General features: G+C 36.9%; 2 protein-coding genes across 5 annotated transcripts; one reads left to right on the top strand and one right to left on the bottom strand.

Annotated features, from left to right (window-relative positions):
- Positions 1-4,749: 4,749 nt before the first annotated feature.
- LOC147532797 (hyperosmolality-gated Ca2+ permeable channel 2.1-like) lies at positions 4,750-13,899 on the top strand. 3 transcript variants are annotated; one of them, XM_086650419.1, is made up of 11 exons: positions 4,750-5,230; positions 6,754-7,175; positions 7,872-8,018; positions 9,267-9,330; positions 9,413-9,622; positions 10,323-10,520; positions 10,649-10,947; positions 11,192-11,468; positions 11,927-12,205; positions 12,937-13,170; positions 13,339-13,899. In XM_086650419.1, exons 2-11 carry the CDS (start codon positions 6,898-6,900, stop codon positions 13,597-13,599), a joined length of 2,247 nt encoding a protein of 748 aa, XP_086506545.1. In that variant the 5' UTR covers positions 4,750-5,230; positions 6,754-6,897; the 3' UTR covers positions 13,600-13,899. The 3 variants fall into 3 exon arrangements, with proteins under 3 accessions (XP_086506545.1, XP_086506543.1, XP_086506544.1); XM_086650417.1 differs by having other exon boundaries at positions 4,827-5,230; positions 6,788-7,175; XM_086650418.1 differs by having other exon boundaries at positions 4,846-5,230; positions 6,791-7,175.
- Positions 13,900-14,553: 654 nt separating this feature from the next.
- Positions 14,554-22,140, bottom strand: LINC4 (crowded nuclei-like protein). 2 transcript variants are annotated; one of them, XM_086650416.1, is made up of 9 exons: positions 21,571-22,140; positions 20,092-20,301; positions 19,755-20,008; positions 18,443-18,713; positions 17,859-17,942; positions 15,960-17,770; positions 15,670-15,859; positions 15,352-15,514; positions 14,554-14,859 (listed from the first exon to the last, which is right to left on the bottom strand). In XM_086650416.1, the coding sequence occupies exons 1-8, from the start codon at positions 21,796-21,798 to the stop codon at positions 15,410-15,412; spliced, it is 3,153 nt and encodes a 1,050-aa protein (XP_086506542.1). In that variant the 5' UTR covers positions 21,799-22,140; the 3' UTR covers positions 14,554-14,859; positions 15,352-15,409. The 2 variants fall into 2 exon arrangements, with proteins under 2 accessions (XP_086506542.1, XP_086506541.1); XM_086650415.1 differs by having other exon boundaries at positions 18,443-18,786; positions 19,735-20,008; positions 21,571-22,069.
- Positions 22,141-22,922: the final 782 nt, after the last annotated feature.

Here is a 22,922-nt window from a genome sequence, read left to right as displayed (position 1 = left end):
ACCTTCTCCGGCAGAGGTCGCCGTCCGGCCAAATTTCCGGCCGGTGACGTTCAAACTTTTTTTTTCTCTCTCTCTCTCTAAAAAAAGGAAAAAAATTAATTCTCTCTCCTCTCTCTAAACTCCGGCGAAGGGAAACCTTCGTCGGAGCTAGGTCTGTTCATCACGAACAGACCAGATCAGGGTCTGTTCGTGATGAACAGACCCAGATCTGGGTCTGTCCGTGATGAACAGACCAGATCGTGGTCTGTTCATCACGAACAGACCAGATCGTGGTCTGTTCATCACGAACAGACCCTGATCTGGTCTGTTCGTGATGAACAGACCTAGCTCCGGCGAAGGTTTCCCTTCGCCGGAGTTTAGAGAGAGAGAGAGGAGAGAAAATTTAAAATATTGTTTTTTTAGAGAGAAAAGAGAGAAAAAAAAAAGTTTGAAGGTCGCCGGCCGGCGACCCCGACCGGTGAAGACGATGATGTGGTTGGTTTTAACGAGGTGGCAGAGAGAGAAAACATGTTGGAGGAGAGAAAAAAGAAATTGAAGAGAGAGAGTAACGATGTTATAATGGAAGGGGGCCATATGGGTATTTCTCGTAAAGTAGGGGGTCAGGCGGGAAGCTGGTCACAAAATTGGGGGCCATTAGGGAAATAACCCAAAGAAAAATTATGAGACAAAGAGAGATTGTGAGAGACTGGGAGAGAGAGGGGAGGAAGAAAAAGTATGAGAAAAATGGTACTAGCCTCGGTTGGAGGTGGTGGCTGGAGTTGAAGAAGAATATTTTATTTCCCCGAAAAATCTTATTCCTATATATTTTTAAAACAAGTCAAACGGTCATGTGAGGTATAAGTTTGGTCATTCATTTTTGTTGGGAGTTTGATAGAGATCACATCCAACGGCCGATATAAAATCCTCTTTTTGTAATTCGAACCAAAACAAAAGGGTATCAATGTCAATAATTAAGTTCTAACTTCTTGAAACTGCCATTCCAGTTATTCGTTAAGACCTTTTCACTAGATCTTTTTTGTTCCGGACCTCCGAAAATCTCAAAACTTTTAAGTATTTTGGAACATTAATGTTCAAAACTTTAAAGGTTCAGAACCCTAAAATTTTGAAACTTTTAAAGATCTGTGACATTAAAGTCGTTGATCATTATTTTAAGGTGTTGTTTGGCAACACTAAAATATGTTACTTTTTTTTGCTTATTTAAATAGAAAGGTAAAAAAGTTAGTTTGGTAACGCAAAACTTACCGACTTCACTTAAGCTAAAATTTGACTTTTTTTTAAAGTTAATATTTTAACTTTTGACTTTAAAGTAAAGTAACTTTTTTTTGAGACATGAAGAATTTTACTTGACAAATTTTTTTTCTTTGTCTATTTCCGCTCCACCACCACAACTAAACTTCTACCATATCATTGTACCCCCACCATCACCACAACTGAACTTCTACCATACCATTGTACCCCCACCATCACCACAACAAGCATTGCACCTCCCCCACCACCACACCTCAACTACCACCACCACACCTTGACCACCACCTTCGTACCACCACCACCACTAACACCACTACCATACACCACCGCACCTCGACAACAACCACCTCGTACCTCCATCACCACCATACCTTCACCATCACCACCGTATGTTCACCATCACCACCGTCGTACCTCAACAATCACCATCATTCCTTCACCACCATCACCACCACCATACCTCCACCGTTGCCGCCTACATATCTTACGCACCACCATACCACCACCACATACCTCCGTCACTATCACTGACATACCTTATCCACTACCACCGTATTTCCACCATCGCACTTCCACCACTACCACCACCACCGTACTTCCACTATCACCATACTTCAACCACCATCACCATCATCATACCTCCACCACAACCACCACCACTGCCACTAATGGTTGAATTACAACGAAGGTGCCGTTTGGCTCTTAACGTTAGGTGATAGTGGAAGAAGTTTATATGTTACACCTTAGGGTTTTCCATCTCTTCTAAGCCGTTCAAACTAATGGTTGAATTACAACGAACGTTATATTATTTTAAGAGCTAAACTTTAAATATTAGTGTTTACTTTTATTATTCATTTTCTCTTTATCTTCATCAAACACCACCATTCTCTTTCACGTACTCACTCTTTCTTTCTTTTTCTCTCTGCCCTCTGTTTATCTCAATCTTATTTAAATACGAAACGATAGAGAAAATAAAAATTTAAGTAGGCTTCAATTTCTACGTAAAATTATTATTTTAGAATGAAAGCTCAGGACGTTCCTATATTATCATTTTCCAAAATAAAGTTTTAAGAATACTTTTATTTACATGCACAAAATATTATTTTAGAATTTAATAAGAAGAAAAAAAAAAGGCAGGCTCCCAAAATAAATACTAAACATATAAACTTCTTCGACTCGCGAAAAAAGAATTAAAAAGGAAGAAACAATAACGCTAAGAAGAGATAAGGAGAATCAACAACAGTAAAGAAAGAAAAAAATATATTTATGTGATGGAAAACCCTGTGTGTGAGAGAGAGAAAGAAAAACATTGTGGAGGTAGAATGTAACTTGTTACTAGAAAGAAATGTCCCTTTCTGGTGGGGACCAAGTGCGGGTACACATCGTGCACCCCCTACCCCACGAGCTTGACAATAATTTTTAGGTACACCGAAAGTAAGAATTTCAAAGATCCACCTAAACAGGTAGATCTTTGAATTTGACTAATTTATGAGTAAATTTGTCTCGAAAAGTTCTTGGGCCAGATCTTTGATTAAAAGTTCCCAATTGTTCATAAAAAGAAGATCTGAACCAATAACACGAAACTTTAAAAATTCTTAAATAAAGGTCTAAACCAATAACACGAAACTTCAAAGCTCTTAAAAAAAAGTCGAAATCAATAACGCTAAACTTTAAATGTCTTAAGAACTTTGAAGATCTGATAAAAGTTTTGAATGAATAACCCCCACTTAGACTTTGATATATGAAGATTACTAATATAATTGAATTGATAATTTGCAGGAAATAATTTCAGAATGTTACGGCGTTAGCCAAGAGGGATTTGTCGCGTCCATATGACGCGGCGGAAACATAGTCTTCTAAATTTCACATCTTTCCTTTCTCATCCCGGATAATATTCTTATTAGGCCAAATCGACAGCCCAAAAAAATAGTCCAAGAGAATCGAATTTGTGCAACTAGGTCACCTGGGTTAATGCCTCATTTGCCTCTCTATGGATAATGCAAGTGCAAACACAGTATCTATTTCTCGTTTGATTTAGTTAATGCCTCATTTCTCGTTGAGAATTGTTCCATGTCAGATGTTGCTGTCATATCTTGAATCGTGTTGTTCAGGATGGTTTCGAAGTCCCCCAATTTAAAGAAATGCTTACACGGTTGAAGGGAAACCTTGAATATATCGCGGCATCAGAAACGCGGAATGCGCAATTTCGAGCATATTGTGAAGCGAAAGGTGTTTCTCCAAAAAAATTACAGTTAGACGTAAAACATCGTTGGAATTCGACTTACCTTATGCTTAGAAGTGCTTTGCCATTTAAAGATGTGATAGATTCTTTTTTATCTGATCGATCTCCGCCGTTTGTTTTATCTGGTTATGATTGGCAACACGCCAATATGTTATAGAAGTTTTTGAAGCCTTTCTTTAATGCGACAAATTTCTTTCAGGGGGTTGAATATGTAACTTCAATTTCTGTCTTGGAGTATTTGGTTGATTATAAGATTGTTTTTCTAGATAATCGAAATGATCCGATGTTTTCTGAAATTATTAATTCCATGGAAGCCAAATTTTGCAAGTATTGGGGTGAAACGCCTGTTTTATTTGGAATTGCATGTATCTTGGATCCAAGAATTAAGATAAAAGTTTATATGGTATTATCCGAACTTGAAAATTGTTTTGAATTTCTGCCCATGTTATAAAGTATTCTTCATCTCAATCTTTCATGATGGTCAGTAAATTACGCGAATAATTTTCTGAGTATACGGCCAATTTGAATGTCCCTACTTCTGTCTCTTCATCTTCTGTTGATGGTCATCTGAGGCTGATGACTCGTCAAGGCGAGGTTCTTTTTGGAGAAGTATCAAGAGAGCCCGGAGGGACCCTTTGGCTACTGCTTCCGATGAAATATCTAGATATGATTCTGAGTCGGATCCTTCAACTGATAATATTGAGAAATTTGATGTTTTGGGTTGGTGGAGTGAGAATGGGAAAAGGTATCTGGTTTTATCCCGATTAGCACGTGATGTTCTTGCGGTCCCAGTTTCGACTGTTGCTTCGGAGTCTGCTTTCTCTTTAGGTAAGAGAATTGTGGGGTCTATAGGAGCAATCTTACTCGGAGATGTTGGAGTGTTGTGTTTGTCTTAAAGATTGGTGGAAACACCAACTTAACATTACTTTGATAGAGTTTGATCCGTTAAAAGACGGATTTCTTGAAGCTATTCCTAACACGTCTCAAGTTCAATCGCTCAATTAATGAAGAAGAGAGACATAACTTTTTGTTATTAGTTTTGGACCTTTTGATAATAATATAATCATATGTGAAATGAAATGATATTTAAAGTATTTATGTTTTTTATATATGGAATGTTATTATTTAATATTATTTTATTTTTTTAATAAAATTACTCGAGCCCGTCCGGCTCGTCACCGACGGAGCCCGCTCGGGCAGTCGGACTCGGACGGGCTACAGGCGATGAATATGTTGAATCTGTCTTGCTCGATCCACCCGGCTACTAGTAGCGGGCTAGAGATTTTGGTGCCCGAATCTGCCTCTATGTCAGCCCGAGCTACTAGTAAAGGAAGATATAATTTCATAAGAAAAACGGTTATAGTTATATACTAGTCGTTTGTGAGTATACTACCACTCCACGTTGTCCCTCCACTTTTTCCTTTCCGCTCCAAACGGATCACCGACTGAACCAACCAATTCCCTCCGATTACCTTTACAAATTCATCACTCCGATCTACCTTTTCTCCCTTCCATTTTCTCTCTCTATCTCTCTCTTTGAAGTTGAAGCGGAAGCATAAAGGAAAAAGTCGATTAATTTTAATGCAAAAAGACATTTTCGAAACTTGCGTTGGCATTTTTATTACTTTTGTAATTGAACAACTTCTCTTCCCAGAATTGTTTCGATTTCCTTCTTCTTCTTCTTCTTCTTCTTCTCCTCCAATTGATTCTTCATTTTCCTTTCCCGCTACTAATCGAAAGGTACTTTCATCTTCATCTTTATCAATTCTGTTCTGTTTTTGATTCATGATTATAGGTTCAATTTGATTAACCCTAATTGTATTAATGATTCAATAATTACGTTACTAGGGTTTCAGTTCTAATTTATGTACGATTTGAGTGAAATGTTAGTGCATTGTGTAAAATATAGTAGGTAATGTTGAAGTACTAATTATTATGATATGATATTTGTTTTAAACATTAATTAAGTTAGGGATTTGGATTAGTTGGGATTTAATGTGCTTTTTTATTTAGTCGGCAACTGTTTGTTTTTAATTTTAGAAATCTGAAAGTTTTATTAGTTTGATAGATATTCACTACTATCGAACTGAGTCGAGAAAAAAAAGACGACGGTTTGTTTTTAAATTACAATGAGAACAAAATTGGATTATTATTCTTCTTATTGTAGTATAAATTTCATCTTTAGGGCCAAAGCTGTATCAGGAAACGATAATAGCAGATTTTGTATGTTCAATTATGCTCATGTTAGTGCATAATGGAATAAGGTACTATCAACTATGTTAGTATGCGAACAACTTAATCCGTTCGGATGTACTTATTGTTTTAATTGTATAGAAAATGTTCACTGGTATGAAAGAATGTCCGAGTCGTGAAGTGAATAGTTTTAGGGTGTCAACGACATCTTTGTTCATTCTAGGTTACCTTATAGTTTTATTCATACAATGGAGAGATATTTATTTATGATCTTTCTTTGGGTGGAACCGACATTCAATATTCCTGTGAGAGTGAGAATAGTTGGTGCCAACAAACCATAGATAAAAACTAATCTCCTATCTCTTAGCCCACATTATTAGGTAGAAGATGTGGTGTGCTTTGTATCTTATTGCCGTAATATATTGTTGATGAAAACCCGAGGGCCAGATGAAACTAGAAATTAACATTTGGCACTGGAAACTGAGATTAGGAGAATGGGATCATCATTGATTGGCCTGCACTAATCAACTAAAGCTCCTAACTGAAAAGGGGAAAAAAGAGATATCCGGAGAGACAAAAAATGAGGAAAGATGTAGTTGGGATTTAAGAAAACCGTTGTAGGTGATAAAATAAATTAACAAAGTCGGTTAAGGGAATGTAAGACAAATGTAAAACGCGGAACCATCTTGTGTTAGCCATAGGAGTAGAAGACTTTTAGGTCAGTGAGATGAAGTTAGAAATGATGTTAATACAGGTAAGTACATGGAAAATAGTCAGGTCTTCGTGCTCATTCTTGCAAGTAGACTTTTAGGTCAGTGAGATGAAGTGAGATGAGTAGTCTGGTATGTGTCCTTATCTGAACACATCCAAGTAGTTATGGATACATTTTAACCCACTCATTTACTTATTCTATCATTCTGTATATATGTTAATAATATTAAATATATTGTTCCTACTGATATTCTGATTACATTGTTATTTTACAATGACTTAATACTTTTGTTTTTCATTAAATGTTCCTTATGAGTCTCCCAATGTCCTCGACATTGATTGTTCACTTCGCAATGTAGGGACATTTCTGTTTACTAACACTATTTCCTGCAGCAGTGGCCTTCTCAAGGTTTGTCCCCCATATAGGTGAAACGCTGAAGTTCTTCCACTTTGTTTGTGCTCAGCGAAATGTTATCAAGTGCCTCTCATTGTAGTTTCTAGTGATGTATATTTCTGCTCTTTTGACTTCTGCGGGCATCAACATAGCGGTATGTGTGGTTTTCTTGTCACTGTACTCTGTCTTGAGGAAACAACCAGGAAATCTTGGTGTCTACTTTGGTCGGAGGCTAGTTCAGGACCATAGACGCAATGACCCTCTCTGCTTTGAGAGACTTTTTCCTTCTCCCAGCTGGATAGGGAAAGCTTGGGTAATTACTGAAGAAGAAATCTTGGCGATTGGTGGTTTGGATGCAGTTGCTTTCCTTAGATTACTTGTTTTCAGGTAATAAGAGACTTCTTGAAATTTCGACAATTTTTATTGGCACTGTAGCTCCTTTTTTTGCTTCAACTAGATCCTGATCATTTTGTTAGTGCCTAAAGAAAGATAGTGAAATAATAGGCAGTGTCTACAAAGTTACATTAGTGAGCTTAGGTAAGAACTTTACTATTTCTGTATTGAGCAACAAGGTGTAGATGTATAGTGTACAAAGCATAATTCAAGTTTACGTTCCATGTATAGTTACAAATTGTGCATGGGGTACCAAAGCATTATTTGGTTCTTTGCGTCACGTATTGCTATAGCTCACTTGAATCTATATCCTCCAGCTATGTAGGTTCTGGTGATTCATTTAGTATTCCCTTAACAATCTTGTTGTTACTCGACAGGTAATGATAAGGTGGTTTACCCATGCAGCCGTATTGTCTAGAACTAGGTATGACCAGTGCCCTACATGTGTGGCAATTCTCTTACAATAACAATGAAAAGAAGAATTTGAAAAATTATAGACATTACGTGAAAAGAAATATAAATTGTATAAGTGATTGGGCCAAAAACATCTGAATGGAACACATACACGTTGTGAGCGGGGCAAAAGTTGTGGTTATTATTATATTCTGCTTATATTCCTGACTGTTACTAGTAATTGTCACATTTTCATTTGTTTAATGTTTCCGTGGCTACTTATTCTATATTATACAGCATGAGGATCTTCTCCATCACTGCCCTTGTCTGCATGCTGTTAGTGCTTCCGTTGAATTATTATGGGCAACAGATGATCCACAAACAGATACCTTCCGAGTCACTGGATGTATTTACCATTGCCAATGTTAAAGAAGGATCAAAATGGTAAAAAGATGAGTAATTTTCTGGTTTCTTTTTATTCTGAGTTACTGGGTGTTTGGATATGAACTTTTCTCATCGAGAAGTACTGTTAGAAATTGCTTTAGACATTACAGTTTCATCTGATTATGTTAGAACTCTTTGTTTCTCATCTATCTTTTCTCAACTCCTGTTTTCCCATCACTTAATGATTGTGTTAGCCAAGATATATGTAATTACGAAATTCACTTTTGTGTTTTTTTTCTTGTGGCATGTGTCCGGAACTCCAGTATACTTCAGCTGCTTCTTCCACATTATTTTGTATCGGTGTCACTGATCAGAAGATATAGTATTCCAACTTACCTGCTAATACTTTTTGTGATTCACTGATTCGAAACAATGATATTTGGAAGTATAGATACGATAACGGCCATAATAGCTGAGAATCCTGAGATAGGAGTAAGTCTATAACTTGTACCTATTCACAACTCGAGAAAGGTTTTTGTAAACGAACACGAATGATGATAGGTCGTTTCTGGAAGGAAGGGAAGGCTGATGTAAGGAGACATGCGGGAACAGGCTTGGTGCCATTAGTGATGTCAAAACTCAAGAGACTGTATGGGGCTTAAAGGGGTTTCACTTACATTTAGGGCTGCAACTTTTAGGTTGTTTCTGTTAGGACTTTTGAATGGTGTCCTTCATATACTCTTTAAGCCGGCCACATAGTTAGGTAGCTGTGGGCTATAAATAGTTTATGTTAATTGTTTATTATTCGACGCACTAACTAGTTGTAATCTCATTATCTGTATATATGATTTTTACACTTATTTATCATGTGGTCTAGTTATTGAAGTTAGCATTAGTTGTTACTTAACCATATATTCCAGTGCTAAATTACATGCACAAAGTAAAGAGATAAAAGTTGATTTTTTTTTGGCGGGTTCCCTGTTCAAAGCAAGTTAAGTGAGCCTTAACGGACGCAGGTGATTCAAGAGGTCCTCTGTCATGTGTCACCTAATCTTTCAAACAACATAGCTTATGGGAGATGCTAATGCTTTCTATATCCGTTTCCTTTTACCATATTGGTGTATGTTGTATCTTCCATATTTCTAATCCTCCAATTTTTTGCTTATGATACTTCACTTGTATATTGCTATGTATAATTGAAAAATATTATTTGCACTTCTGTTGCAACCATCTTTTGCTGTGTACTCTTTTCTCATTTCTTATTTTTGAAAGTAAACTGTTTTTTGATTTTATCATTTCATTTTGCAGGCTTTGGGCTCATTGTTTGTCACTCTACATAATTACCATTTCGGCTTGTACTCTTCTTTACTTTGTAAGACTAATCATCTCAAGAGTGATCTCTAGATTCATTTTACATGTCATGTTCTTATTGTGACTGTCCTGTGTAACTCTAGGAGTACAAGAGCATATCCCGTTTGAGACTTGCACAATTGACTAAATCTCCTCCGAATCCTAGTCATTTTTCAGTTCTTGTTCGTTCCATTCCATGGACTGCAGAAGTGTCGTATAGTGATGCAGTAAAGAGATTCTTCACCAACTATTATGCCTCCAGCTACTTATCACACCAGATGGTTTATCGATCTGGAACAGTTCAAAAGCTGATGGTACGTGACCACTTTGCTATTGTTTGCTTTTGATGTCACGTTTTAACCAGTAAAGTTTTGTAATACTTTAATTAGAAAGAAATATCTCATTCCCCAAGACTAGCTAATGTGTAAACTGGACAATACAATGGAGCCCAACAAAGTGAATGCCGGAAATTTGTGTTGGTTGCCATACCCTACATGTAAAGCACAATTAGAAACCATCGAGGGGAGTCCAACAAAGTGACTTTCGGAAGTTTGTTATATTTGGTTGTCATATTCTACATGTAAATCACACTTAGAGACCACCGATGATTAAATCCACTGTTGGGGTGGGGATGTAAATTGGTAATGCTGCTGCAACCGATATGCTTCCGGTTTAGCTATTTTTCGGAACTTACCTTGGTGCCACATCTATATCATTTGCACAGTTCTGCTTGATGTTGTAGATTACTTAAGTTTAACCATAAGAACTGAAGCTATATTTTATGTTTCGGCACTTGATAGGTACAATTTGTACAAATATAATATTGATGTGTTCTTTCTTCTTGTCTCTGAATTAACATGGGGGTCTCAGGCCTTTATCATCGAGCTACATAGGCACACCACCGCAATCCTGCATATATTTTAATACCATCAATGTCTACATAACTTCTGTTTATGAAATATCTTTCTTGGTGAACTTATTGTTTCTGCTGCGTGCCTGCGTCTCTATTTGCAGAGTGATGCTGAGAATGTATACAAAAGATTATCGCAATTCGCATCCAATTCCATTGATCCTTCTTGTCAACCAAGTTTTATGAGGTGTGGCCTTTGTGGAGGAACAGCAAATTCTTTCAAGATATTGACTAAGACTCAGAGTGTTGAAGAAAAAACCGACCTTGGTTCCTTTAATCCAATAATGGATTTGAGACATCAGGTGTAATATTTAATATCTGTTGGATACATCAATTTTTTTGCTTGTGAATGCTCACTTAATTTATGACCACGATGGTGCTATCTCTATATCTTGGATTAGTTACAAATATTGGTCGATCTTTTTCGCAGGAATGTGGTGCTGCTTTTGTTTTCTTCAGGACTCGCTATGCTGCTGTTGTTGCTTCCCAGGTACTTCAGTCATCAAATCCAATGTTGTGGGTCACTGATTTGGCTCCAGAACCACATGATGTTTACTGGTCGAACCTTTGTATCCCATATAGGCAGATGTGGATACGTAAGATCGTAACACTACTGGCTTCTATAGTGTTCATGTTTATATTTATTCTACCAGTAACACTTGTTCAAAGTCTTTCTGAACTAGAACAGTTACAGCAGAAGTTCCCGTTTCTGAAGGGGATATTGAAAAAGTAAGTACCTTCCTCTACTGACTTGAAAAATTTACAGTTACTTTGTGCTTGTGGTTTCCAAAAATACTTGTCAACTCCCTTTTAGCATTTTTCCTATACTGTAATAGATACAAGTTATATTGTTGTGATTCACGTGCTCTCCTTTTTGTCATCCTCTGTCATACATTCTAATTTTTGTATGTAGTTCAGAGGTTATAGTCCAAAATGTGCTTTCTGTAACATACTTTATTATATACATGTGCAGGAAATATGTGAGTCAGTTGGTGACGGGGTACTTACCAAGTGTTGTACTAATGTTATTTCTCTATACTGTTCCACCGACAATGATGCTATTTTCAGCAATGGAAGGGTCTATTTCTCGCAGTGGGCGAAAAAAGAGTGCATGTGTGAAAATTCTCTACTTCACAATCTGGAATGTCTTCTTTGTTAATGTTTTGTCAGGCTCTATCATTAGCCAGCTAAATGTCTTATTTGTTCCAAGAGGCATTCCTAAACAACTTGCTAAAGCTGTTCCAAGGCAGGTGATTGTTGCCTCTGCTTTATTACTAATATTAAGTGCTACTCAAGTTTAACTGATCCCTTTTTCTACAGTTTAAGCTTTAGAGTAGCATGTATCAGTATGTTTTAGTTTTTATCATTTTATGCCACATTCGAAGTTACTTATTTTCCTATTAACCCACGGATCATCGGTGTTTTTGCCAAATTGCCATAACTCAATATGTTAGTACCTCTTTACGAGTTAATTTTTGAGAATGTCGTTTTATCTGGTTATCGATTTTGGAGTTCAGTTGATTAAGGAATTATAGTATTGAACAAGTAATAAGCTTATTAGTGATCAAGTTGTGAATTCTGTTAGCTTGATGCAAAATGAGGTAATCCTCGTAGAATTGTTCGTGTAAGGCTTTTGACCTGCCAAGTTTGATACTTCAGTGATTGTTAGAGTATCACGTTATGTTTTCTGACTATCAAATGTGTGCAGGCTACTTTCTTCATGACTTATGTTCTAACATCAGGATGGGCAAGTATATCTGTTGAAATTATGCAACCTTTTGCTCTTCTTTGCAACTTGTTCAATAGATTTGTGCGTCACAAGAAGGATATATCAGCTGATCCCACACTTTCTTTCCCGTATCATACTGAAGTTCCTAAAGTTCTTCTTTTGGGTTTACTGGGTTTTACCTGTGCAATCATGGCACCTTTGATATTGCCTTTCTTGTTGGTGTACTTCTTTCTTGCATATATTGTGTATCGCAACCAGGTGAGTCTCAAATTTGGTTCCACAATTGAAAATTTTCTAGCATGTATATCTATGTTAGTTTTTTTTTCTTTTCACTTCTATGATTTGCTTTATCTATTGTTAAAATTGTGTTATAATGATGACTACCATTGGCGGTTCCAGTATAAACTGGTTCACTTGCTTACGATTTGGTTATCTTTCACTGGATATCACATTCCTTGCAAGATAATTTGTCTGACGTGGCTTATAGGCAGGCAGAGACAACCATAGATAGGAAATTGAGGCATGGAGGAGAAATTTCAAAACATTGGTATTTTGAAGGAAGTGTGCGAATCACTAAAGACATATTTGAGACTTGTACAGTTGTAGTTCTATGAGTTTACACCCGAGTTTCTTGCTATCCATAATGGGCACCAATTTTAACCTCTAAGTTGGACGCCCCGAAACCAGGACTGTATGTGCAAACCAATAACTTAGGGGCATCGCACACGAGTGAGCAGTCCAAGTAACTCACTAAAATTAATAGTGTTTTCACTTGGCATAGCAGCACTTGTGTATATCTTGTGCAAGTTGCAACCATGAGTTTGGTTTCAGTCTAGAGACTTGGGCTACTTGCATACTTGACGGGCAAACCTTGCAGATTTTGCTTAAACTCCGTTCCATTGATGGAAGCACTAAGCTTTGATAACTATATGCTGTTGAAATAAGTTTATCATGAACCAAACAAACTAATACTACTGCACTTTATGCAGTTTCTAAATGTATATGTCTCGAAGTATGAGAGTCATGGAAGGATATGGCCAGTTGTGCACAACACTACTATTTTCTCGTTGGTGCTGTCTCAAGTAATAGCTCTTGGTGTTTTTGGATTGAAACAATCACCAATTGCTTCGGGTTTTACAATTCCTCTGTTGATAATCACGCTTCTTTTCAACGAATATTGCCGACAACGGTTCCATCCTATATTTGATAATTTCTCTGCACAGGTAAACAGAATATGTTCACATTATGGACTGGTTATGCTTAACCAATCCTTTCCCTCCTTGTGCGAGACTCAGAATGAATCCTCTAGTTTTCATGTATTAATTTGTTCATTAGGAATCTAATAACTCCCATTATCTTGTTTTCTGATATTCGATAAATTGTTCTGCCAGGACCTCATTGAGATGGATCGGCAAGATGAGTTGTGCGGGCGAATGGAAGATATCCATCAACAACTGAACACGGCGTATTGTCAGTTTTCATTTAGCCATGACATAGTTAAAGTAGAAGAGTCTCATCATTCTCATTCTTCAGAAGAAGCGAAACCAACTTTGACAACCTATCCAACACTAGGGAGAATCCCCGTTGATGGCATGCAGCAAGTAATGAATTGGCTATCTATGCTTACTTTTAATGAGAGAACCCCAAAATAATCTCCTCTTGAGCCTACTCAGTGGAACCAAAATAGCAATGACGAAGGACCAAAAATAGCAGTCGATAAACAATCCATAAGACAGAACCTCAACTTTGTAAATACTCAAAATTTTTGTTTGATCTACAGCATAATCATAGTGGTTGTTGAGTTTTTATATTAGAAATTTGATGAAGCTATGGAATTATGCTTTGTGAATATCTCCATGCTGGATAACTAAATGAATATGTATGAAATGCCAATGTTTTGATGAAAGTATTTCTGTTGTGTTTTTTACAGGTAAAAACACAACTTTGTAAAATGTCAGATGAGTTTTGGTCTGATCAAGTTAATGACTTTGATCACCGTTACTGCTTCATGCTTATTTATTTTTAAAATGAATCACTTCTTATCTAACCGTTTCTTTCACTTTTCAATTTGAAAACATTTTCTGAAAATAACCATTTTGTTTCAACTTCCCTAGCGTAATTCAGCTCTTAATCAGGCAAGAGTAACGCTAGAAGAGGCTGCAAGTGAAAGTTTATTCTAAACCTACTTGAAATCAACTGACTCTATTTTTTAGTCAACTCTGTGATCGACTTTTTCAGCTCTTAATCATGTCTACATTTGTAACAGTTCCCATCTTTTTTGTCTGGTCAAACATGGAAGGATCAAGATCCAAAATTTTGTGTCCACCCAGTCACATCTCATAGTATTGTTTATGCTGCCCTTTGGTATTGCAGACATACATGTATAAAATTTCTATTGTAATTTAGTTGATTAATTATAGCATTACTTGTCAAATCCATCGATAAACCTTATCTTGCTTTCGATTGTTTTGATATCTCTTTTCATTTTGTTCTTCATAGCTAAACTTCCCAGTTTGAAGCTTTTATAGCCAAGAATTTGCATCATTCCACAGTAATACTTCGCGACCACCATCATTCGCATTGTTTTAAACACAGACAAGAAAACAGATCAAACTTTAACTAATGTTATTTGATTAAGCAAACTCCAAGAACACTTCTAAAATCTATCTGAATTCTGAACATCAAAAACCCAAAATCCAAATAGTATGTAATGACAGAACAGAAAGATCAAGTTAAAATTCACCTAACTATGAATAATAACATACAGGTAAAGAACACTTCCCAGGGAGAAACCAACAAAAACTAAACAGCATTTACAGATGTATAAAGAACCATTCCTTTACATGGTAACTCCTCCTAGGGTTTGTTTGAATTCACTAGCTATCAGAAATCCCCTTTGACTCCCTATTGATCTGTCCAAGCACAAAATCATCATGATATGCAGTTAGTCTACTAAGATAATATTGGTTGCACGAAGTTGTATTTCCAAAACCAACTGCCCTTCAATTCAACGAAGCAGCTAAAAATCCAATTAGTCGAAAAAAGCAAAGTTAAAAGTACATTATACAACATGAGTAGATTCAGTACCAAACTAAGGTGATACTAATTTTTTCGATAAATCTGAAACTGAATATAGTTTGTGTAGTTTTAGTTGTTTTCCGTGTTTTTACCCTTCTAATGAAGTTGGATCATAAAACAAGTCTTTGTAGCCAAAACATATGGTCGAATTTGAGAGGAAGTGACGTATTTTATGATCTGATTTTATTAGAGAGGTAAATGCATAAAAGGACTCGAATCGTATAAGAAAGTCGTAGACAGATGGAATTCAGATTCAGATCGTAAGAAAAAAAAAACATTAACCGTAGATTGTTAACAAGTGTAGTTAAGCGCGTGAAGAAACCAACCTCAAGACTCCATTGTAGATAAAACAATAATGGAACTAGAACTTATGTGTTACTGTCATCAGACGTTTTTTTCACTATCACCTCTTCCATTGCTCTCTCCAACCAATGGACTGCGATCGGCTGCCTCTAGGATGGTCTCCTCAATTGTCACTTCACCTTGAGACTGATAACAAAAACTCAAACGTTATGCTGGGTATAGGAAAAAAAACAAGAGATAGAAGCTGAGAAACCGATATATAACATAAATTTACTTGCAGTATAAGATGTCATCATATAATACAGATCTTTGTAGTCATTTCATTATTTTGATTCAAATACCTGGATGCATCCCTTTGCATGACATTCGATACGTACTTCTTCCACTTGAGTTAGTTCTGTTGAGCCATGAGTTGTTACACCATTGCCAGCCCCTGAAACATTAGCAGCTTCTTCCAAGTCTTTGGTGATCTGGGCTAGCGATTTCAATCCTTCTCCATTCTCTGGATAAAGTGCTCGGTTTGAAAGCGCACTAGCAACGGAGAGCGATTTAGAAATCAAAGCAGGTGTTGTCTTGATTCTATATTTAAAATGAAAATATTAATAGGAATTCAGATAATTTGTTAACTCACCAGTTGGATGTAGAGTCTTCAACTGAAGTTCTACAAGCATCTCTGTTTGGCCTCATTTTCTTAGTGTATTGCTTTAAAGGTACGTCATCACTATTATCATAGGAGGATGAGTCATTTAGTCTCTTTCTTCCAACCTGAAGCCCTTGTTCTGGATATGAGTATAGAGCACTTACTTTCGTATCAGTATCAGCCCTATATGACCTACTCACCCTCTGACCAACTGAGGGAACTTTCCCTTCCTCCGTCCTCACAGGTAAACGGCTACGTCTATTTGGTGCTCCATCCTTTCCCTTGGGCAACTGTTCCTTGTCATTTAAATAGTTGTCTTCGAGTAGCTTAGCATCTTCATACTGAACAAGTGATTTTTCTTCATGGTCAACTGATAGCGTTTCAGGAGAAGGTTTAAATATCCGCTCGGCACATCGGCGGATCCACGACACTGGGGTAGAGGTCGGAGGTGAAGCATCTGGTGCTTGCTTTGAAACATTAGATCTGACCTCAGCATCTTGCACAGTTTGCAGATTTGAATAATTTCTCACAGGCAAGTTTCTTCTACTAGACTTCAATTTTGTTTTTTGTATCTGAGATAGAACAATATCTTGAGAGGCCATTTCCAGTTTCTCGAGCTCGTTAAGATGTTGGATCTGAAGAACAATTTTTTCCCTATCTTCATGCAGCAACTCCCGCTGTTCTTTTAGCTTGTTCCTTTGGATCTCAAGTTCATCAATTGACTTGTTTAGCTCAGCCTGCTCCTTCTCTCTTCGCTCTCGATCCAACACAATCTCTCTCCTTTCGTTTTCAAGCCTTCTCATTTCTGACGCAATATATTCCTGGTCTTTCGCAAGTATTTCCTTCAAAGAACTTATATTCTGTAGTTCTTTCTTCTTTTCTTGCTCAAATGCTTCCTCCTTTTCCCTTAGATAACTTTCTACTTCCTCCCGCCTTTTTTCAATACAATTTTCCAACTCCTTCTTTTGATTCTCAATATCCATTACAAAATTGGATCTCTCCTGCTGAATCTTGCTAAACCACTCGGAGTGTTCCAGATCCATCTTACTAATGAAAGCCTCTCGTTCACGAGAAAGTGACTCCAAGTCATGTTTTACTTGATCCCTTATTGACTCTTTCTCTAATTTTAGATTATCACGTTCATCTTTAAGGAATTTTGAGACAGCTTCTCGCTCCTCAGCAACACATTCTGCTTCTCTTTGTAATTCTGCTCGTTTCTCATCAATGCAGTCCCACTCAGTCTCGAATTTTGCTTTTTCGGCTTTCAGCTGATCAGCTTCATATATAAGTTTCATCTTTTGCTCCCTAATAGTGTCGATTTCTTGTTTCAGGTTCCTCTCTAGTACCAGCAACTCATTTCTTTCACTTTTGGCAGCTTCCAGTTCCACCTGCGCTTTCTCAATTTCTTTCCTTTTGCTTTCAAGTGCAGCAGAAGACTTCTCAAGGTCTAGCTTCATTTTTTGGACTTCTTCTTTTTCTTTCTGCAGATGAATCTTCTCCAACTCTGCAGCTTTCTCAGCAGCGCTAAGACTCTCCTCCTTCTCTTGAAGTGACTTTAACCCCTCCATTGTGTCCTTCTCCTTTTCCATCAATGCTCTCAACTGTGCGATATGTTCTTGTTCCTTCTCTTGGATCAATTCCTCTCTCTGAACAAGATCAACCTCCCTCAACTCCCAAACTCTCCTCTTAATCTCTATCTCATTCTCCACAAATTTGCGTTTCTCCTCTAGCTCTGCTTCAAATATAGATTTCCGTCTTTCCAAAGCAGCTTCCTCTTCAGCCTTGAGCATTTGGATTTCAGCCTGCATGATTAATAGAAAATTATCTGCAGTTCTACCACTGTACAGCTACAAATAAGAGTGTATGATTAATTTCAGCAGGATAACTCACATATGTTTTGCTGGCAAGTTTTTCCTGTTCAACAAGAAACTCCTCTTCTTTCTTGTTCAGCAAAGCTTCCTTTTGAATAACCGCCTGAAGCAATGAAGATAAATTTTCAACAAATTTTTATTGGTTGCAGAATAAGCACACGAAAAATTGACTTTCTCAATCTGGCAAGAATGAGGAAGTTACATTTCCAACAGCATATGCCGTGAATTTCTACGAACATGTTAAGCGTAAGTTATCATAAGTTTTAGCCCTAAATAGTTTAGCAAAATAAGGGAATACAGTTCTAAGAGCATGAACAGTAAATAATGTAAACCCCTTTCTATCAACTTTATGTGGGCTAGCTTTAAAATTGGTTCGTGGAGTTGCATCTAGACATAAAAGAACCTAATTTACGCACAATTAGTACTGTAATGCTTGCAAGAACTCACACCATTGAAAGTGGAGCATAGCTTTTCAAGAGTTGATAATTAGACTGTAAGGGTCTAAATTCAAAATCACATAACCACATATTAACTCGTAACTCTTACTACTAACATTTGCCTACAAAAAGAAACAAAAAGAGGAAGGATAAAAGAAAAACTCACTTCCTCCCTTGTCGAGAGATCAGCCAACTTAATTTCCAAATTCAACTTTTCCTCATATAGAGATTTTGTTTCCTTCTCAATTTGTGCTTTTGAGGCTTCCAGCTCTTTTTCTAGCAAACTGAGTTCGTTCGACCTTCCAGATATGTATTCCTCTCTTTGGTCTAGCAGGGTGTGCGCATCAAGCAATCTTTCTTGCCCTTGCTGCACAATCTTTTGTCGCTCACAGAGAGATTGCCTCTCAAGACTGATTTCCTTCTCTTTAGCATCGCACCTACCACGCATCAAGGGCATATATATCAATAAAATACGTTTTTCTTTCAGAATGTAACGTGACAAACTAGTGACTATTAGATTTTTAAAGCTATCCAAGACCAATTTAAATGCAAAGCTTCAGATGGTTGTAGAATACACAGACAGTAATATCAAGTATCAAGAATTGTTCTTTAACATTCTCTAATGAAAAGCAATAGTCACTATTGTCTTCCTATTGAACAGAACAGATATATTGAGGCCACTTCTCTCCGTAATCATGTGCCACTATTAGGATTAATACTTCTCAGCTTCATAAGAATCCCAGCCAAGCTGAAGCAGAAACAGCCGAATCTCTCATTTATAGGGGTTTGCAACTCCTGTGTCCAAAACGCATAGTCCATGAAAAACTCAGGAACCGGTAGATGTCACATACACTGGAAGAACGCAGTGAAAAGCCAAAAAAAGGAATACAAATTGATCAGATCCCTCTGGCTAGAGACGCTGGAACGCCCTACACCAATAACAAGTGCACTTTAACTTTACAGTCCTACAGTCCTCACTGATGACAATTAAATTTCACAGTTCATACAGAACAGAAATAGACTCATCTGTTACTTACTTCACATGTTAAGAAAGAACGGTGAGGAAAGAGCTCCTAAGGTAGAATGGTAAAGTTTCTACAAACAAAAACTCCAAAAAATATAAAGAACCGTATACCCTAACATGCTATCAGTGCAGCAATGCCTCGCTAAATGGGCAAATAGATAATTACTATTGGAAAGCAAAAAAACCCCGTTTAAAACACATGCAAGCTAATTAGGTATAACATCACCAACTTGCATTAGAAAATGCTTCTTGAACTATATGATTTTGTTAGTGGTCTACTGGTCTGAACTGAGACATTCATCAAAAATATGTTAGAGAATTAATCACAGTATCCAAGACACTAATCTACGTTCGTTAAACTAGGTGTTACTAAATGTATAACGCAACTATCTAGATATCTCAACAAAGCCCACGTTTCTTCCTTCAAAACTAACGTAATGACAAGAAAACATACTTAGAGTTGAAAGATATGAGACGTCTCCTAAGGTCATCTTCACGTTCTTCAACTTCCTGTAACTTCCTTTCCGCAGCATGGCGATATCTGCTGGCCTCCGCTTGCATAGATTCTGCTGTTAGTAGCTTTGTCCCAGCTTCAATAAACTTCTTTTGGGCATCCTCAAACATGTTTCGGGCTTCAACCATCTTACTATCTGCTGCCACCTTGATTTCAGCGGATTCAGCACGCATCTCGTGTAGGGTCTTCTCAATCTAATCAAGCACCAGAAAGTCAGAGAAGAAAAACACTGAAGCTAACTTGCTAAAAATAACTAAAATTACAAATGAAACCTCACATTTGATATGCACTCCTTCTCAATTGCTAAAGCCTTTTTCAAACTCTCTTCTCGTTTCCTCGCTTCAGCTAAAGCAGATGAATGTGCAGCTTGATCAAGTTTATGTTTCATCTCGGTAGAATCAGCAGAAGCTTTAAGTTGCTCATATTTGGAAGCCCAATCCTTCCTTTCCACAATAAGAAGACCCATGTGGTGTTGATAGTCAAACATCTGCACAAAGTAGGAACCAAGTATTGAAATTCAAACATCTAAATTTCATGGGATTAAACATCAGAACAAGGTCTATCAATCTGGTTTACCAAGTCTTAAGTTTAAGTGATTAGATCATACTTTTTCGGGTTGATATAATCTGCTAGATGTGAAACATGAACAATGTGATGATGAAAAGACATATGTAAGACGTTAGACGTTGAGACCAAAGCTCATGTTTTTTACTCATGTACCCTGCGGACAGTTGAGAAATCTATCGCTAAAGTGTGTGCCTCGTATGTATGCACTATAAGTGATAAGAGTGTTGGTTGTTTGGTGGTTGGCTCAACTTTTTGTCTATTTGTCATAACCACGGGTCACAGTTGTCATTTACAGATGTTCTCTAAGCTACGGTATGTTACTTGTAGATAGGATATTGAAAGAGCGAAAAGTAATACACTATTAGTCGATGAGTATGTCAGTACCTGGACTACAGAAGAGGTTTGGAAAGGGTAAATAAAGAGTTTTGAGACCAGAAATCCCGACTGTGAAAGACAACTACGTGATAGTTGTTGCATACTTTGTACTTATCTTTTTTCTTTTCTATAAAAATTCATTCGGAGTTCAAAAAATAAAATAATTGTTGCCTACTTAGCTAGTTGTCCTAGGTTGCATTGCTTTAATCCTTTTATAAGGGTAACAATGTAAGATGTAAGAGTTGTTAATTATGGTTTATCGTGCTACTATGTTAAGGCTTTGAGCTTGCCGCCCATGACTTAGGCTGGTGGAAATCAATTTTTGGATTTTACCCAACTAGTCTTTTTTTCATGACATAGTGACATGGTTTGAAGGCTCCAACTGCTAGGTGCTACCCGTGATTCCAATGGGAAGGTCCTAAATCTTGCGATTCAACGCAATAACCTTCTGACTCGGAAGTTACATAGCAATTACTTGTAAATGCAAAACTTTAGGTTCTCAGTATATAAAAGATCAATAACAACAAACAAATTTGATAATAGTATTGATCCACAACAAAAACAACCATGCTCATAGACATGAAAGCAAATAACTGCAAAAAATTTAAGGTTCTAAACTAATTCTCAGCTCTAATTTGCCTATAAAATCTATAACCTACAAGAAAACTACCTCATCTATATCCAGATTAAGGGGGAAATAGGAATCATTTTCAAGACAAAGTGAGAAAAAAAAAATTTGAAAAGTTTATCAGGTATAAAACAAGAAGGCACTAATAAATCAAGAAAAGCTTAAAGAATTCAAAATTTCACAAACCTCAGATTCAAGCTTAGCTATGTAAGCAATTAGAGCAGCTTTATCTCTCCGTTTAATAGATTCCTCATCAAATCCAGCTTCACGAAGACGCATCCAAATCGCTTCATCACTAAGAGGACTTCCAACATTTTTTGAACCAGGAGTTGAAACATCCGAAACCCTAGAAATAGGTGTTCTAAGTTTACTAGAACTAATAATAGCTAATCGCTCTTTATGAGAGCTAGCCATATTCACTCTTTTTTCTCTATCTTCAAAATCACACAGAAAACAAAAGGGAAACCCTAGATCTCTATTTCTTTCTCTCTGTATATATAGATCTTTGTCTCACTTTCTTACTGTTTAGGTATTGTTTTGGTAAAGATTAGAGCCTGAAAACTCGTCGTCACTTTCTTCCTGTGAAACAACTCACCTTTCTTTTTCTTTTCGTTCCAACGGGAGTGGGAGTGTCCAAGTGAAAAGGCATTACTATTTCTTTATTTTTAGAGAGAGAAAGAAAGGAAAGACGAGTTGTTCGGCGAGTATCTTTTTCAAGAGTTGATTCTCTCTCCACTCATGAAAGCTTTTGAAATCAAAGCCTTTAGAGGCACCCCTTCGTTTTTGGTCTTGGGCCGCCTCTCTCTTGGCACCCTTTGTAGGACTCAGCAGACTGAGCCATCTGAGGCCCACGGATTGAGACAGTTTAAGAGCACTCGGATTAGCCTGAAGTCGTGCTATTCGAGTCCAATACAGATTAGGTCCAGTCGGAGTGCTTTTGGTTGTCCCAATCCGTGAAGTGCTAAGAGTGAGAGCCACCAAAAAGTTAGAAGAAAGAGCGTCTATAGACACGTCCAACTTTTAATTTTTCATATTAGCTTTTGAAATTGCTAGCATTTTTGCTAGCGGAATGAATTTTGAGTGAATTTCAGGCACGATTACTCAGAAGACATTTTTAATGATATTTAAGGATATATGTAGATACTTTCAAATATTGAGTCTATACAAAAATTATTGTGTTGATATTGTTTTGTAGCATTTCATGATATTAGGAGACAACTTGAGATATCAGATTTATAGACAAAATATGTGATGGAAATCTTCCTACTAATTTATTTTTATTAGCATTAGTATTAATATTTCTAAATTATAGGACTATCTTTCTTAACCAAAATAAACATTGGGATATTGGTGGATAGTGTTAGAACTTAGATGTTTATTACTATTACTTAGTATTATTAGGCCCGCGCTTTGGGGAAAGCTAAATAGTTTCCGGGGTCTGAAGTTTTAGGTGGAAACAAAAAAAATTAGATTTTTTATTTCCCCCAAACAACCAAATTCTTTTCAGCTTCTTCTTCCTTTCTCCGGCGACTCCATCA

The sequence above is a fragment of the Eschscholzia californica genome, unplaced genomic scaffold, assembly GCF_041429995.1.
Source record: "Eschscholzia californica isolate CP2 unplaced genomic scaffold, dmEscCali1.0.p SCAF_6, whole genome shotgun sequence".
Classification (NCBI taxonomy): Eukaryota; Viridiplantae; Streptophyta; class Magnoliopsida; order Ranunculales; family Papaveraceae; genus Eschscholzia; species Eschscholzia californica.
This window is presented reverse-complemented; position numbering and strand designations above follow the sequence as displayed.

Bases quoted from the DNA above. Each gene is read 5' to 3' on its own strand.
- LOC147532797 (XM_086650419.1), top strand. From the start codon at position 6,898: ATGTATATTTCTGCTCTTTTGACTTCTGCGGGCATCAACATAGCGGTA. The intron at 8,019-9,266 runs GTAAAAAGATGA...TTCATTTTGCAG, and splicing joins GTTAAAGAAGGATCAAAATG to GCTTTGGGCTCATTGTTTGT. The intron at 10,521-10,648 runs GTGTAATATTTA...TCTTTTTCGCAG, and splicing joins TAATGGATTTGAGACATCAG to GAATGTGGTGCTGCTTTTGT.
- LINC4 (XM_086650415.1), bottom strand. From the start codon at position 21,798: ATGGCTAGCTCTCATAAAGAGCGATTAGCTATTATTAGTTCTAGTAAA. The intron at 20,009-20,091 runs GTGAGGTTTCAT...GTGCTTGATTAG, and splicing joins AGAAGGAGTGCATATCAAAT to ATTGAGAAGACCCTACACGA. The intron at 18,787-19,734 runs GTTAGTTTTGAA...AAAATCTAATAG, and splicing joins GTATGTTTTCTTGTCATTAC to TCACTAGTTTGTCACGTTAC.